This window comes from Ctenopharyngodon idella, chromosome 22, assembly GCF_019924925.1.
Source record: "Ctenopharyngodon idella isolate HZGC_01 chromosome 22, HZGC01, whole genome shotgun sequence".
Lineage (NCBI taxonomy): Eukaryota > Metazoa > Chordata > Actinopteri > Cypriniformes > Xenocyprididae > Ctenopharyngodon > Ctenopharyngodon idella.
The window spans coordinates 20,768,322-20,785,403 of NC_067241.1; the positions used below are offsets into that span (position 1 = coordinate 20,768,322).

Here is a 17,082-nt window from a genome sequence, read left to right on the forward strand (position 1 = left end):
TCGCACGAGGATGATCCACTTCGGCTTTTATTATGAAATAACACATTGGATTGTGGGCGGAGTTTCAGGCGTCACGCCACAGCAGTCATCGCTCACGCGCAGCACTGCGGATACTGTGAGCCGACACAGCACGGGTTGTGAAATTTGGTCCGTCTCAGAGCCGTGCAGCGGTCATCATGGCTCTCTATGACTATGTCACCCAAGAGCAACTCTCAGGTTTTGACAAGTATAAGGTGAGGCCCTTCTTATCCATCATTTTCTGCACAACGTGTAGGACTTTAGGGTGTCGGCTAGCCGTGCCGGGCTGTTAATGCTATCATGAAAGCATGAGGTCTGCCGGTGTGTGCCGCTCTATAGAAAGGACAACTGCAGCTCATTGTCACCTTTAAAGAGAAACAATATATTTCCTCTCGAATTTGTATGAAGAATTGATGCATCATTTAGTTATTAGTGTTTATACATAAAATTTGAGAGTTCAAATGACATATTAGTGGAATTAACCGGCTAATTCATTGGTGTGATACAGTGACTTGAAACCGCCAGTGAAAGTAGATCTTCATTTATAAACATTAGGCGACTGTGTACTTTTACCAGCTGGCCACAGGGTCCAACTGTGTTTTAGTTGACCTACGTACTTATGTTATGTTGGTTAGTTTGTAAACCGGGTTAAATTGTAAAGGGATGGGCTCCTGTTTCCGCCTCCAACAAGGATCTTTGGTTGGGACGTAATTTGCATGTGAGTCACACACTCTCCATGCTTTCACTTTAATTGTTGGTTGTGTTCATTCAATATTCACGTAATACTAGTCTGTAGATGGCAATGTAGTGTCAGTGCTCTGATACAGTTTACAGTACAAATACTTGACACAACTGACATGCAGAGCTGTTTATCCATTGGTTGCATATATACACGACCTGTGACTTGTCTTCATGGTCATTATAGTTTTACAATATCACAGCAAATTCTCCAGTGCATTAGCTTGCTTAATCTGTGTCTCTTGGGTGGTAGTAGACGATAATTGGCTTTATTTATTTATTTTTTAACAGTAGTCACACTTACTTAACCCTCTACTGCACACATGTTGATGGCACATGAAAAAAAAAAATATTCCACATAATTTTTTGGTTCATTTGGGAACATTTTATTGATGATAATTTTTATTTTTTTGACTCCCCAACCCCAAAATATGTTTTCGTTGCCTCAGGGCAACGTGCAACAATGGTACAGAGTCATAGAGAAAATTATCATCAAAAAAAATGTTAAGAAATCATTCAGTAAAAAGGGAAAACACTTGAAAGACATTGATATATTGAATTTGATACATGCGTATGTTTGTATCATGTAGTGTGTCATGCCATATAATGTACTACATGTAATAAGATTTCACTCCGTACGAACTTCAAAAAGCAGTTCTTCTCTGTTGTGAAATAGTGGTGCATGTTACAATTTTTGCACATCACTTTGGGTGTTCCTGCACACCCAGGAACCCTGCATCTTCCCTTCTTATAACACATTATGGCCAATGTGAGGTATTGTCCAAAATATCCTCGAAAAGTACCCCTTATCGCACAATGTTGTCCCTGAGGCAACGAAAAGAAAAACTGAATTTCTGAACATGCAAAATAAAAAAAAAAAAAACTTCATAAAACCTGACAAAAGGCTTCTCTACACCTTCATACACACACACATTTTTTATGTACAGATTACTAAAGCAAATCATCTTGCCTTCTCACACCATGTGCTCCTGTGACCATGTGTCAGAACAGGACGTCCCACCTTTTAATAGTGCTTGATAGTGACTCCAACACCTTACTGGACTGTTCTTTGGTACTTTCTCGACCTTTCTAATTGGTTGTAATCATTTAAAGAAAAATTTACTAAACATAGGGCTTAAGAAAACTTTCCGTTGCCTAAGGGCAACGCTGTGCTGTAGAGGGTTAAGCTTAAGGCTTAAGCTAGTCCTGGACTAAAATGCATGTTTGAGCTGATTTAACTGAAAGCAACTTGTACTAACATATCTTAATATGTCAGAGCCATTGTTTTGTCTCAAGATGCACATCAGTACTGTTTTTTTCTAGGGTACATTTATAAAAGTTACTTAAATATCCTAATTGAACTAAGGCCTAATCCTGGTTTAATCTAAGTCCTGTCTGTGAAACCGGGCCTAAATCTGTTATTTTTAATCACTACCGTTCAAAAGTAAGATTTTTTTTTTAAATCTTTTTTTCAACAAGGACGCATTAAGATAATCAAAAGTGGCAGCAAAGACAGAAGATTTCTATTTCAAATAAATGCTGTTCTTTTGAACTTCCTATTCATGATATTTATAAATCCCAAAAGAAATGTTTAATGCTTTCCACAAAAATGTTAAGCAGCACGACTGTTTTCAACATTGATAATAATAATAAATGTTTCTTGAGAACCAAATCAGCCTATTTGAATGATTTCAGGATCATGTGACACTGAAGACTGGAGTAATGATGCTGACAATTCAGCTTTGCCAACACAGGAATAAATTGCATTTTAAAATATATTCAAATATAAAATGGTTATTTTAAATTGTAATATATTTCAAAACATTACTGTTGTTGCTGTATTTTTGATCAAATTAATGAAGCCTCGGTGAGCATAAGAGACTCCCTTCAAAAACATTAAAAAAACACTTAACAGTCTTTTGATGATCAGCATTTATTGGATCTCTAAATAATAGCCCCCAATAATGCCATTATATACCGCTGTCTGTTCAACAGGAAACGACAGAAAATGTAACTTCCTTCCTTGTTTTGTTTGTACTTGTTTGTCTTGCTAGAAGCAGGACGCTTTTGAAGATAAACTGGCCCAAAAATGATCACAAGAAACCCTGACTGCTCATATCTCAAACAGCTAATGACATTATTGTTTTTGTTGAAATTCTCATAATGCATATTATGTATTTATTATTGTGTTTAATACCTGGAATAAACAATTATGAGTCAGTTTTGCATATCAGTTATTGGACACTATAAGATGATCAGTGTTAGTTGCTAAACATTCATGATGGTGTTAGGCATCTCTGAACATGATAGTTTGGTTAAAAGGGTGTGGATCTACTAAAAGGGCCGAGAGGTTGAATTCCTGGGTGTGACGGAGAGTTTTCTGCTTTTCTGAGTGGTTCTGTGTGAATGAAAGTGGCTTTGACCCTCTGTGTCTCCTGCTGTAATGTCCTTTTGGTCTGATAAGTTGTATTTATTTGCTCCCAGTGTTTTGTGCTGTTGGGTGTAGCCTACAGGCTGCTGAGTTGGTATGTGCTATTCTTGCTCTGCATGTTTGCACATACTTGTAGAGGTCATTGAACACACATGACTTTCGCATTTTTTTTAACCCCTGTATCTGTATTGACACTGTTAAGCTAAATGTATCTCTCAAAATGAGATTTTTTAGAAAATGCAAGAGTGCGTGGCTTGTCTATTTTGACACCGCTTTCCTGCAAGTTCTTTTAACATACACAGAAACAACATCCTCCTGTGACAGATACAAATGATTATAGTGATATTTGATTATTTTGAAAATTAGCAGCATCGGCTAATAATAACGTTCACATCACTGATTAACAGAACTGACACTAGAAACATCTTTGTAAATGGATAGTAAGCAATTTTTTGCTTTCAGGGTTTTTTTTTCTTTTCTTTTTTGTGTGTGTATGTGATTTGGCTAAATATTGTGTAAAATAAGTGTGTTTTGTGTACATTGATTTTTTTAACATTAAATTGTTCTTTACCGAAGCAAATTGAACTGATAATAATAATATTGTGCATTTTAGAAAGCATGCTTTTCAGGGATTCAAGGGTTTGATACAGACTTTCCCAGATCCAGATGTTTGAGGCTTTAATGGCCACCCTGCCCCTAAGCTCCAAGTGTGACCTCACGCAGTGAACACATGCAGTTGAAAAGTGATCTGCCTTCACCCCTGAATCATACTGCACATTATAATATCCTGAAGTGAAGAGTTTCATATTTGATAGATATTATTACATTCAGGCCATTCTAAATTGTCTGTAGGTTTGAAGTTTAGAGTTTATTTCCCAGTTGTGCCAGCCACTTGGGCAGAAGCTAATTAGAGATTCAGTGATATTATGTAGTTAACATTTTTAATAATAATCTCATCTGAAGTTAGCAGAAACAGTGTGCCATATTAGTTCACACAGCAGCAACACTCTGTTGTGAGCACTTTTCAACATTCACGCTTCTTGATCTGGGTGTTAATGTGGTGTCTTTCTCTTCTTTTCAGTACAGTGCAGTGGACTCCAACCCCCTCTCTATCTACGTCATGCACCCTTTCTGGAACTCAGTGGTAAAGGTGAGAACGTTCAGAGTCCTGACTGACATTTTGGATGTTACCCAGAATGCACAAGGGCATTCTGTCCCTCAAATGAAAATAATATCACTTCACTAGATAGATTCATATTTATTTGTATTATTTAAATAACAATTTATTATTTACACAAATAATGGATGCATTAAAACGCTAGACTGAAATTAGGGCAAGAATATGCAAAGGACACTTTCAAATATGACAAAACAAAAATATTTTATTATAATGTATTCAAATTATATATTATATTAATTATACATTGAGCTGAACAAAACATTATGACCAGTCAGGTGAAGTGAGTATCGTTGATTTTCTCCTAACAAAATTCTCATTATCAACATGTTGGGTGTAGGAGAAATGGGCAGGAAAAAATATCTGAGTGACTTTGACAAGGGACAAATTGTTCTGGCAAGGCAACAGGGTCAGAGTTTCTTTGAAATGGCAAGGCTTGTGGGTTGCTTCTGGTCAGCAGTGCTGAGAATTTGCCAACAGTGGTCAGCGGAGGGACAAATATGTTGGCAATTCTCTACAATAAGAGTAAAAAAACACTCGCACATGCGACTAAATCTTCACTCTGGGTGACTAAATAATGTAAATCATTAGCCATTGGCCAAACGGCAATCTCATTGGCTGGCACTCATCTGTTACTGTCCCTGTTTTGATTTCAGCAAATCAGTTCGAGCTAACGCTGACAACGTGATTAATATTCATGAACCCAGCAACTCCTCATTCCTTAGTGCGTTGCATATTGTTATTAGTAGTAGAATAGAATTATTATCTTTTAATAATAATTATTATCTATTACTATTATCTATTTTTGACAGAAACACTGAATGACCAACAACATCTTAAGCACCACCACCAGTCCTAAGTTCATTTAAAATGACTAATATGCATTTATACATGGCTACCAAGTTTTACTTCTAATTACTAAAGTTCTGTCATTAAATAGTGCTTAATTATCATAATATAATGCTTGATTGACTGATGTTAAGAGTGTACGTTTAGATATTTAAAAAGCTGTGCCATTTTACAAAGATAAGCTGACGTTTTGGCTCATTGGTGTATATTATAATTAAAATAATATTTAATATAAATGTTTTGTTATTATATTATATATTATGATACACTGATCCGGCATAACATTATGACCACTGACAGGTGAAATAAATTAGTGGGTGGGATATATTAGGCAACAAGTGAACATTTTCTCCTCAAAGTTGATGTTGGAAAAATGGGCAAGCGTAAGGATTTGAGCGAGTTTGACAAGGGCCAAATTGTGATGGCTAGACAACTGGGTCAGAGCATCTCTAAAACTGCAGCTCTTGTGGGGTGTTCCTGGTCTGCAGTGGTCAGTATCTTTCAAAAGTGGTCCAAGGAAGGAACAGTGGTGAACCGGAGACAGGGTCATGGGCGGCCAAGGCTCATTGATGCACGTGGGGAGCGAAGGCTGGCCCGTGTGGTCCGATCCAACAGACGAGCTACTGTAGCTCAAATTGCTCAAGAAGTTAATGCTGGTTCTGATAGAAAGGTGTCAGAATACACAGTGCATCGCAGTTTGTTGCGTATGGGGCTGCGTAGCTGCAGACCAGTCAGGGTGCCCATGCTGACCCCTGTCCACCGCCGAAAGCAGCAACAGTGGGCACGTGAGCATCAGAGCTGGACCACGGAGCAATGGAAGAAGGTGGCCTGGTCTGATGAATCACGTTTTCTTTTACATCACGTGGATGGCCGGGTGCGTCTTCGTCGCTTACCTGGGGAACACATGGCACTAGGATGCACTATGGGAAGAAGGCAAGCCGGCGGAGGCAGTGTGATGCTTTGGGCAATGTTCTGCTGGGAAACCTTGGGTCCTGCCATCCATGTGGATGTTACTTTGACACGTACCACCTACCTAAGCATTGTTGCAGACCATGTACACCCTTTCATGGAAACGGTATTCCCTGGTGGCTGTGGCCTCTTTCAGCAGGATAATGCGCCCTGCCACAAAGCAAAAATGGTTCAGGAATGGTTTGAGGTGTTGACTTGAATTCCCCAGATCTCAATCCAATCGAGCATCTGTGGGATGTGCTGAACAAACAAGTCCGATCCATGGAGGCCCCACCTTGCAACTTACAGGACTTAAAGGATCTGCTGCTAACATCTTGGTGCAGATACCACAGCACACCTTTAGGGGTCTAGTGGAGTCCATGCCTCGATGGGTCAGGGCTAACACAATATTAGGAAGGTGGTCATAATGTTATGCCTGATTGGTGTATATTGTGTCGCATGTTATTTTTTTTGTTATAAAAATATGAGTATTTCTTGTCAATCTTTATAAAAATATTTTGAATCCATAAATGTATAGTGGTATTTCACATCAAAGAATAACATCACGCTGTGTTTTGCTTTCATTGAATTGCATATATGCAACATTAATGAATGTTCCGTCTGGATCTGATTACCTGTGAGGGGGAGCAGACCGTTTGCAACTTGCTAATTTCTCTTTCTCTCTCTGTGTCTCAGGTTTTGCCTACATGGATTGCCCCAAACCTCATCACGTTTACAGGGTTCATGTTCCTGGTACTAACCTTCACCATGCTGTCCTTCTTCGACTTTGACTTTTATGCCTCAGGTGAGGTCAATAAACTTTGGTGTGTATGATTGTTATAGTTTTTATGCACTAGTAGTGATTCATTATGTATTGTTGGTTAATGCCCTCTTCTTCATCAAAGCTTGGAGCCCTTAACATATTTGTAATGATTACAAAAATTACCGATTAATGATTATGTACAACGATAAGAAAAAAAAGTTACCTCTGTTTTTGTATTTTAAAAGTATGTTTCTTTTTTATATGACAAGGATCAAGGTCTCACTTCCAGCTCATCATTCTTACAATTATCAACTAGTCATCATACACTGCCACACCTGCACACATTCACAGCTGTCTCACATGTGCATAACAGAGCTTAAACGCACTGTACATTCAGTGTTGTGGAGTGAATAATGAAAAGTAGTGATGCTACAAACTTAACTACATTTTTCAGTAGTGTGACATTTGTGCAGTAACAAATCTATTTTTTCATTAAGCAGTAATAAAGTGACAGTGTCTTGGGTTTGCAGCTTTACAGCCGAGCGAATTGTAGCAATAATCAAACATGGTCTCTCAAACTGTCCTATCACTGATATGTAGCATTGAAAAGTTAAATTCATTTCATAAATTAACCAAAAAAATTAAGAAAAAGATTCAACAGTTGTTAGGCATTTTAGGTAACTTTTTATAGCAAAATATTTAGCTTAATGCTGCTGTTTACTATTTTTTGGACTCAAATACATAAATGATTAAATATGTATATTAAATTAAATGCTGTAAAGTAGAAATATATATATATATATATATATATATATATATATATATATATATTAGACACACATACATATACATACATATATACAGTGCACAGCATAAATGAGTACACCCCCTCTGAACAAATACAAAAGATGTATTTTCTTTGATCATTAATACAATTCATGGAAAGATGGAAAAACTAAAATGTATTAAACATATACATAATAAAAACTGAGAAATATATGTCATTAATAGCCATAAATTAGTAAATTAGCCAATTTTGTTTAAATTAAGGATTGCAGAAATGAGTACACCCTAGATTTAATTCAACAAATGTATAATGTTCTAGTACTTAGTATGTCCTCCATAATTTTGAATATACTGCTCTGACCCTTCTTGGCACGGAGTGTACAAGTTCATGACAAATTGTCACATCTGTCCTGTTTAACTCCTGGATGATGAGCTCCTTAAATGCCCTGATCTTTAATGGGGATTGTTGCTCAACTCGTCTCTACAGAATCCCCCACAGCTGCTCAAGAGTGTTAAGAATGAGTGCAATACAGAAGGTTTCCACAGAAGCTTTTTCACCTTGGGAGAATGCATTTCCTCATTGTCGTGTTGAAAAAATGCCCAAAAATGCAGGGAATGAGGAAAGGGTAACATCTTCTGTTTCAAGTTTGTGTATTAAATTGCACAGTGGCGTGTGAATTCATGACAGCACTGATAAAGCACAACTCCCTCACACCTTCAGCACTCATACATCCCTATATAAGAGCTTTACTACCACTGAACTTTACTGTGGAACCAGGCACTTCTCACTGTACTCCTCCTCTAGCAACACCAGAACATTTTGGATGCTGTTAGATCCAAAATGATTGATTTGGTCAAACAAAATGAGACCAGAGTATTGATTCCCAGAATCTATATTTTGTAAATATGGGCTTTGGAAATGGCTAACTGACTTTATTGTGCTTTGGCTACAGTAGGTAGTTCCAGTGAGAACAACAACCATGCATGTCATTTCTGCAGGCTGCATCTTACTCTGTGAGATAAACAGTCACTCTTCTCATAGCTTTTGCTGGCTCTGAGACACTCGCATGGTATTTCTCCTGCTCTTTGTCTAGCAAAAAAATCCCTCATCACTAAATGAAATGCTTAAAATGAAGGCCTGATTATTTCAGGGGCCTTGTCACAGGTCTATTGTTTTTGAATTTCTGTGTTACTTTTGCTATATTTTCACACTTAAAACAATGATTTGGTAATCCTCTTGTACCCCTGTCCTCTTTTGTGCTAAGAAATAAGTCTCCTGACAGTTCTCTCCCAAGTGGTTCCATTGTTGTCAGCATTAAGTCTGAGAATGATTCAGTGGGCTATATAACACTTTTAATTGTCACAAAATGACTTCTCTTTAAATGTTTTGGTTCAACACACTTACCTGTTGATCAAACATTGCCTTAAACTTACACCAGAAAATTTTTATTTCATTTTATTTAGTAACTTTTAGGAGGGTGTACTCATTTTTGCTACACAACATTTTATCACCTTGATAAGAATCTTATTTTCCTGAATAATTTTGACATGCTTCTTTGGTAATTGATTAAGCAGACTTGCTGGAACATTATATCTCTAAAGAACCCTAACGTGTCTTCTAAGTAATTGAGTAATTGCTGATTTTCAGAAGTTTCAGAGGGGGTGTACTCATGTATGCTGTGCACTGTATATAAAACATTATTTAAAGGATTCATTTTTATTGTATTTTTTAGTATACTATAAAAGTTAGTGTTGGGGTAAAAAAAACTCGATTTCTCGATTTCAATTGATTCTTAAATACCAAGAATTGATCTTATTGTCTATGCTGTTTTCAGCTGATAAATTAACAGACCTTTGTATCATGTGTCCCATCCAAAGCTTTGTCCTTTGATACTTTTGATATGAAACACATTCTGTCCATTTTATCATGAAATTCAAACAATAAATATCATTTTGGCGCTCTTTAATGTGGCATGACAGATCACTGTAGTGCTTCAATTCAAGCGAAACGGCAGCGCGGAGCACGAGTGAACTGATTATCTCTTCCGCTTTAATACTAGTTACAGCATATAATAAACATGAATAAACATCAGAAGCTATGTTAAAAGATACAGTACAGCTTACCAAAATCCTTATCATGTCTAATGTAATCTCTCAATCAGTGTTTCAACTGCAGAAAGACATCACTAAAACAGTAAACAATATATCACATAAAGTTACATTTACCTCAGATAAGCCAGCTAGAAAAATGAAAACTAGAGTGGAGCATTTTGCTAAATATACTATGCACTATATTTACATTTACGTTTACATTTACTCATTTGGCAGACGCTTTTATCCAAAGCGACTTACAAGTGAGGAATACAACAAGCGAGTCGTCATGACATTTTTTTCTTTCCTTGAGAAAATTTGCCAGGTACTGTACTTGATATACTGTATATATCCAAATTAACTTATATTAAATCGAATCACACGTTTGTGAATCAAATTGCAAGCTTGTGAATTGAAATCGAAGTTTAAAGCTGTTACCAAGTTTGTACCTACTTACAAATAGGACTCATTATTTTGTGGGTGTTCTTGTGTGGCACAGGGCAAGGCTATACACATGTGCCAAGTTGGGTGTGGATAGCTGCTGGTTTGTTCAACTTTCTGGCCTATACCTTAGGTAAGTGTCTCTTTTTGTTTTTTTTAAATAGTACTAATGTTAAGTAGCCAATCTTCTGTTAACTAGTGGTCTTATTGTTTCAGAATCCATTTGCAAAATAAATTCATTTGTTTAATTTAAGGCACAAGTTCTTGCTTAATAGGGTTTTCCAAAAAATTCACAATTCTTGTTAACAGCATAAACTAAAATGACAACATAAAGACAACATTAGGTCTATTATTTGTACTAGGGTCTAATGCACAGGTGTGATATTTTGACACAAATCAAATCTTTTCTCTCACCTGTGTACATTTATAAACCTACTGAGGTGTGCTGTATACATTAATAACTCACTAGATGACCAAAACAGGGACATTTTGATCCTGGAACAACATTCTTGTCTGAAAATTTAGTCATAACCCTATTCCTACCCCTAAACCCATAATTTATCCCTAAAATCAGAGGGAAATGGTAGGTGAATAACACTGTTGTAGAAGCACCTAACCCTGGTTGTAAGCCTAAACTTGACATAAACTGTAAACTTTTTCCTCAAATCTGATTGGTTGATTGGAATGTTGTCTCAGGATCAACAAAGATGTTGATCCAGGAACATGTTGTACTTGGTAAAATCACGTTCACCATTTTGGTAAGGACAGAGCTGTGAATATTCCTTTCAGAGAATCTCTGAAACATGCGGATGTGATGGCATGATTGCCAACACTTGCATGGGAGTGTGTGTTTGCCTACATATGTGACTCTTAAATATTTTTGTTGTGTGTGTTCATGCAGATGGTGTGGATGGAAAACAGGCTCGCAGAACAAACTCCAGCACTCCACTGGGTGAACTATTTGACCACGGCCTGGACAGCTGGGCATGCGTGTTCTTCGTCGCTACAGTGTACTCTGTCTTTGGACGTGGTGATACGGGCGTCAGTGTGGTGACCCTGTATTATCTGTTATGGGTTGTCCTGTTTTCCTTCATACTGTCTCACTGGGAGAAGTACAACACTGGAATTCTGTTCCTGCCCTGGGGCTACGACATCAGTCAAGTGGTAATTTATTATGACCTAATGATAAGATCATTAAAATATATCAATATTTGAATTGATATTGCATATATTATTTAACGTAAGACAATATTAATGTGATATAATAATATTCATTAAAATGTAAAAATGCCTAATATTAATTCAGTATATTACAATATGCACTACCATTCAAAGGTTTGGGGTCTGCAAGATTTTTTTTGTTGTTGTTTTTTAAAGTTGCTTATTCTCACCAAGGCTGCAATTACAGCAAAACATACAGCAAAACACTAATATTGTGAAATATTATAACAATATAAACTGTTATATATATAATATATATATATATATATATATATATATATATATATATTAGTTTTCTGTTTGAATATATTTTAAAATGTAATTTATTCCTGTGATGTTAAGCTGAATTTCCAGCATCATTACTCCAGTCTACAGTGTCACATGATCCTTCAGAAATCATTCTAATATGCTGATTTGTTGCTCAAGAAATATTTCTTATCAATGTTGAAAACGGTTGTGCTGCTTTAATATTTTTGTGGAAACCATGTTATGTTTTTCAAGATTCTTCAATGAATAGAAAGTTCAAAAGAACAGCATTTCTTAAATATAATCTTTTGTAACATTATAAAAGTGTTTACTGACATTTTAAGCAATTTAATGCATCCTTGCCGAATAAAAATAAATTTCTTTAAAAACAAAATCTTGCTGACCCCAAACATTTGCATGGCAGTGTATTTTAAAAATATGTAATAAAATTCTTGCAGGTAAAATTTAGTTTATTTGCATGTCACACACAATAGATTAATACTATTAATCTATTGATCCTTGAATGAAAATAATTACCATAAAAAGGCATTGTAATGATCTTTGTGTTTGTTCTTTTCAGACTATCTCTATCGTGTACTTTATAACAGCGCTGGTTGGCGTGGAAACCTGGTACCAACCTGTTGTTTGGAATATTTATTACAGAGATTTCTTCACTGTTATGATTGTCAGTGAGTGGACTCTGCCCTTTCATTGGCTCCTCTTACAGTTATAAAACATCATATGCTGTGTTTTCATTGGCTCTCAGACCAAACTAACAAATTAAAGGATAATTTCATGTTTTTAACAGGTTGTTTATTTGTTGTAACATTGCCAATGAGCCTCTACAATGTCTTTAAGTAAGTTTCATTCCAGACCTCTTGCACCTCATTTAAAACGCACAGTACTGGACTACATTGAAAATGACTCTTTGTACTTCATTGATGTTCTATTAAATAATGTATGCTTTGGAGCAGTGATATTTGTTCTCACTCTTTCTTTATTTATTTTTTTTTTTTTAGGGCGTACCGGAATAACACCCTGAAGCACAGTTCGGTGTATGAGGCCTTGTTGCCGTTTTTCTCTCCCGTCGTCTTGTTTGTGCTGTCTACACTGTGGATCAGTTTTTCTCCTACAGACATTGTCCAGCGGCAACCCAGAATCTTTTATCTCATGGTGGGAACAGCCTTCTCCAACGTTACTGTGAGTGTGCACAGTCCTCTAGCTCTATGGTGTAGATAAACAAGCTGTGCGGCCATGACAATGGATGCCTTTTAGTTCCAGTTGAAACATTTAGTCAAATGTCTGCTCCTGACATGCTCTCTTTCTCTCCCTCAGTGCAAGCTCATTGTATGCCAGATGAGCAATACACGATGCAAGCCATTGAGTTTATTGTTGTTGCCGATGACAGCTGTGGTGTTGCTAGTGATATCTGGGGCTGTGCAGCAAAGTGAAACGGTTATCCTTTACATATGGACCGCTGTAGTCCTCCTCACTCACATACACTATGGAGTATCAGTGGTGAGTACAGACACACACACAGACTGCTTATTAGTTAGTCATGAAGAACCTTTTATTAATTCAAATTATTATAAGAATTCCTTATGTTGTTTTTAATATTGATATAGTTTTAATTATTTATTATATTTAATAATCCCTAGTTATTGTTATTAGTATGTATCATATATTAAAATATGAATTTTTTATATATATATATATAACACACACACACAGTCAAACCAAAAATTATTCAGAAATTTTTGGTATTTTTGATATATTTTTACTAGTGGGTTCAGGACACTATAGTTCATTTATGTAAGTGAAGATAGCAAAATAAAGTAAACTGTGACATATTATACACACACATTCTTCATACAGTGGACTACCAGTAAAACTGATAAAAATTTGGGATCAAAAATTATTCAGACACTTTGACCTGACCATGTTTTGCTTAAGTGTTATCTGACATAATTAAGATTAATTTTTTCTGACACAGTTTAACTCTGAGATCTTGTCATATTTTATTATATACCATTTTTTTAAACTATGGTGAATAAACTGTAATGATGAATGAAATGTTCAAAATAAATGAATACATTTTGGTTTGACTGTATGTATAATTATATATATAATTTTATAACCAATTATTATTCATCATATTAAATTAATATTATAATAACTAATAAAACCATTAATTATAAATAATGATAGTAGTAATAAATGATTATTCTTAACAATATAATGTAAATATCCTTTGTTAGCTGTGATGTTTTTCTCATTATCATTTCTTTCTGTCTCCCTGTGCAGGTGAAGCAGCTGAGCGATCATTTTAACATATATGCTTTCTCACTGAAGAAGCCCAATTCGGACTGACAGGACGAGGAGAAAATCGGCCTGAAGGCTGCTGAGGTCTAAGCTATCTCAGTATGCTCTTCAGCTAGCCGACTCTCACCAATCACCAAGGAGACACAGCTAACACCAGGAAACCAAATTGTACTGACCAAACGCGCCTTCTTATTCCGAGGATGCTGCTCAATCAACAAGAGGGTGGAGCTGCACCACAGGGCCCACTAATCCCTGAGGCAGAGCTGCACCATGGGGCTCATTGAGCCCTGAGGCAGAGCTGCACCACGGGGCCCACTGTGCCCAGGGGTGGAGCTGCACCATAGGACATATTGGGCTCAGACACACAATTACACAATGGGACTCAGTAGCTCAGAAATGCAGCTGTACAACAGGACCCACTGAGCCCAGGACCTACAGTGCCTCGACTTGCAGCAGTGTAACAGGGCCTATTCCTCGCAGAAAGAACTGTATTGTGTTGCTCGCTCTGAGCGGAAACAGTTTGGTTGTGTGGTATCCGTGAAGCTGGGGATTTCGCTTGTTTCCTAAGGAAATGTGCTTTTCAGCTGAGATACTAGGAGCCTTGAATGGTTAATCTCACTTATACGCTCTCTCTTTCAGATGAATCACACTCACTCCCAACACACTCCATCACATGTAGCAAACCACATGATGATGGACACACATAGGATGTGATGAATGTCTTTAGCTTATTCAATTTGAAGATTTTAATTGCATTTAATTTTGGCCTCAATTGCTTAATTTTGGGGGAAATGTCTTTTAAATTATTTTCAGTGTCATTAAAGCAAAAAGAGGCATTACTGAATTATGTTTCTATAACAGACAGTATAAGAACACTGGGAAAACGGTCTAATTTTCAGTTAATATTAAAGCTTATTTATATGTGTGAGGGAACAGGGATGTTAATTGCTTATTTAAAACTATGGTGCTTTTGCTGATCTCTACAACTAAATAGAATTGTAATAATGACATAAGACAAATTTAAACCACCTCAAAGATGACTTGTTTGAAGACTTCACTCAATTACAGTGAACACAAGCAAGTAGTTTATTTATAGTATCACACGTGGCTCAAATCACAACATCTGACAGTTTGAACTTGAACTATTTGGGAACTCTATCTGGGATAAGTTTTTGTTTTTGTTTCCTTTTTACATTGGTGATGGTGTGTCTGCCTGCCGATTTTCATTTTTTTTCCAGTTTTCTTTTTGTTTGCTCCACTAGTAAGCTTTTATTGAGTTTATTTGTGCTTGAATGAAGAGTGCGCTTCAAACCCTGACCAGGAGAGGGTGCACTTGGAGTGAGCGAGTCAAACCTCGCTCCGTTCTTTAAACACGATAAAAGCACTAGTCTGTGTGCCACCAACATGTCCGTTAAACCTGCAAACTACAGGTGTCATGGCCTGCGTCAAGCTCATTCCAGCATTCAGTCTTCTCTTTGTCCTCTCACTTTCCTTTACTTTGTCTGTGTACGTATTTTGTTTGGTGGAATGACGGTTTATATGATGGTAATAGGAATTTTTTTAACCTTCACTAGGTGTCCGAAGTGTGCATGAGCTGAATGTATGTGTGTATGTATGTATGTATGTCCATATATAATATGGATGAGTGTCTGTGTGTATGTGCATATGTACTGTATGTATATATCTGTGCATGTGTTTTACACATATGTACACTCTCACTCTGGAAACCTCATGCCTCCATACGTTCTGTTTCTATGAGATGAGAGCCAGTCAGCGAAACCAAGTGATTAATGTTTAAACATGTACAGCCTGTCCATGTTGCTATAACATTGTATTGTTGTTGTTCATCTTTTATTTTTTTTAATCTCCATAATACAGTGAGGTACATATTTCTTATCCTCCAAACACCTCCCATTTCACATGAATCAAGAAATGACATGGATTACTTACATAACCGAATGTTATATCCAAAGCAAATTCTGTATTTGTTGTAATGTCAATATCTAAATACTGTCCAGTAACTTTTGCAATATATTACTTGTTAAAGAACGGTTTGATGAAGCTCATTCCTAAGAGCACTCCTGCAAATTTAGATCTTTTTTTTTTTTTTTTAGACAGCAGATGGCGCTTTTTTCTTTGCATGTGGTAGAACTTTGACATTCTTTGCATAGTCTGATGGTCAAATTTACTTCACAAATTGGCACATTTGAAGTTATTAGTGCATGTATTGTCAGAGGAGACTGCTGTCAGAGAGGCTGCTTGATGCATTAATTTTGTTTCTTATTTTCATTTTTAAACTGTATCCCTCTTAAATGTGATTGTTTTCGAGCTATACAGGTGGCAGGAGTACTCTTCTGAAGTGCTGTATAACTGCATTCGTGTGATGCTTTCGAGAACAAGCAATTGTATACATTTTCTTTTTAATCTAAAGTGGGATAAAAACACTCAAACCTCTGCATAGTGTAAAACAAAATCCAGCCATGTTGTAACATTATCTTGTTGTGCTGCCCCATTAAATGTAAGTGTATCCACAGTATCATTTTGTCCTATTGCAGATTTTGACACGCCAGTCTCAGGACAGGCAGGATTTCACTCAGAGGCACAGTCAGTGCATCTTCTGTGTTTCAGGTACTGAATAGTGCACCACCAATATTGTTTCATAACCAAAGCCTTATGTGGTGCTGTATTAATTGAAAAGAAAATACAGAAAATTGTATCCCAAGAGAGGTTGATGATGTATGAAATTGAGTTTTAAGAGAGTCCAGTTGACATTGTGCCCTTTAGCCTAATGCAGGAATTTCCAAAATTTTGTCAGCTGAACTCCTTAGATGTCAAATATTTACTTAAAGTGAACCCTGATATTTTGTTAATATTTCAGCAACACACATTTGAATGTTCACTGATGTCAGTTAATGGTCAAGTAACTGGATAAAATATTTAATCTTTTCTTTTTAGCAAGTGTTATTGAAGTGTGATGAGATATTTTAAAATGTGTGTGTGTGTGTGTGTGTATGTATGTATATATACAGTAGTCAACATTTGAAGTGGATC

The 17,082-nt window shown here is 36.4% G+C and overlaps 1 protein-coding gene across 2 annotated transcripts; it reads left to right on the forward strand.

Moving 5' to 3' along the window:
- The first annotated feature begins 38 nt into the window (after nucleotides 1–38).
- selenoi (selenoprotein I) lies at nucleotides 39–16,567 on the forward strand. 2 transcript variants are annotated; one of them, XM_051880120.1, is made up of 10 exons: nucleotides 39–233; nucleotides 4,269–4,337; nucleotides 6,858–6,966; nucleotides 10,301–10,375; nucleotides 11,144–11,406; nucleotides 12,290–12,398; nucleotides 12,518–12,566; nucleotides 12,729–12,909; nucleotides 13,045–13,227; nucleotides 14,014–16,567. In XM_051880120.1, the coding sequence occupies exons 1-10, from the start codon at nucleotides 177–179 to the stop codon at nucleotides 14,119–14,121; spliced, it is 1,203 nt and encodes a 400-aa protein (XP_051736080.1). In that variant the 5' UTR covers nucleotides 39–176; the 3' UTR covers nucleotides 14,122–16,567. The 2 variants fall into 2 exon arrangements, with proteins under 2 accessions (XP_051736080.1, XP_051736081.1); XM_051880121.1 differs by having other exon boundaries at nucleotides 14,014–14,079.
- The last annotated feature ends 515 nt before the right edge of the window (nucleotides 16,568–17,082 follow it).

Coding starts and splice junctions, on each gene's coding strand:
- selenoi (XM_051880121.1), top strand. CDS start 177: ATGGCTCTCTATGACTATGTCACCCAAGAGCAACTCTCAGGTTTTGAC. Junction 4,338..6,857: donor TCTGGAACTCAGTGGTAAAG/GTGAGAACGTTC, acceptor TCTGTGTCTCAG/GTTTTGCCTACATGGATTGC. Junction 6,967..10,300: donor CTTTGACTTTTATGCCTCAG/GTGAGGTCAATA, acceptor TGTGTGGCACAG/GGCAAGGCTATACACATGTG.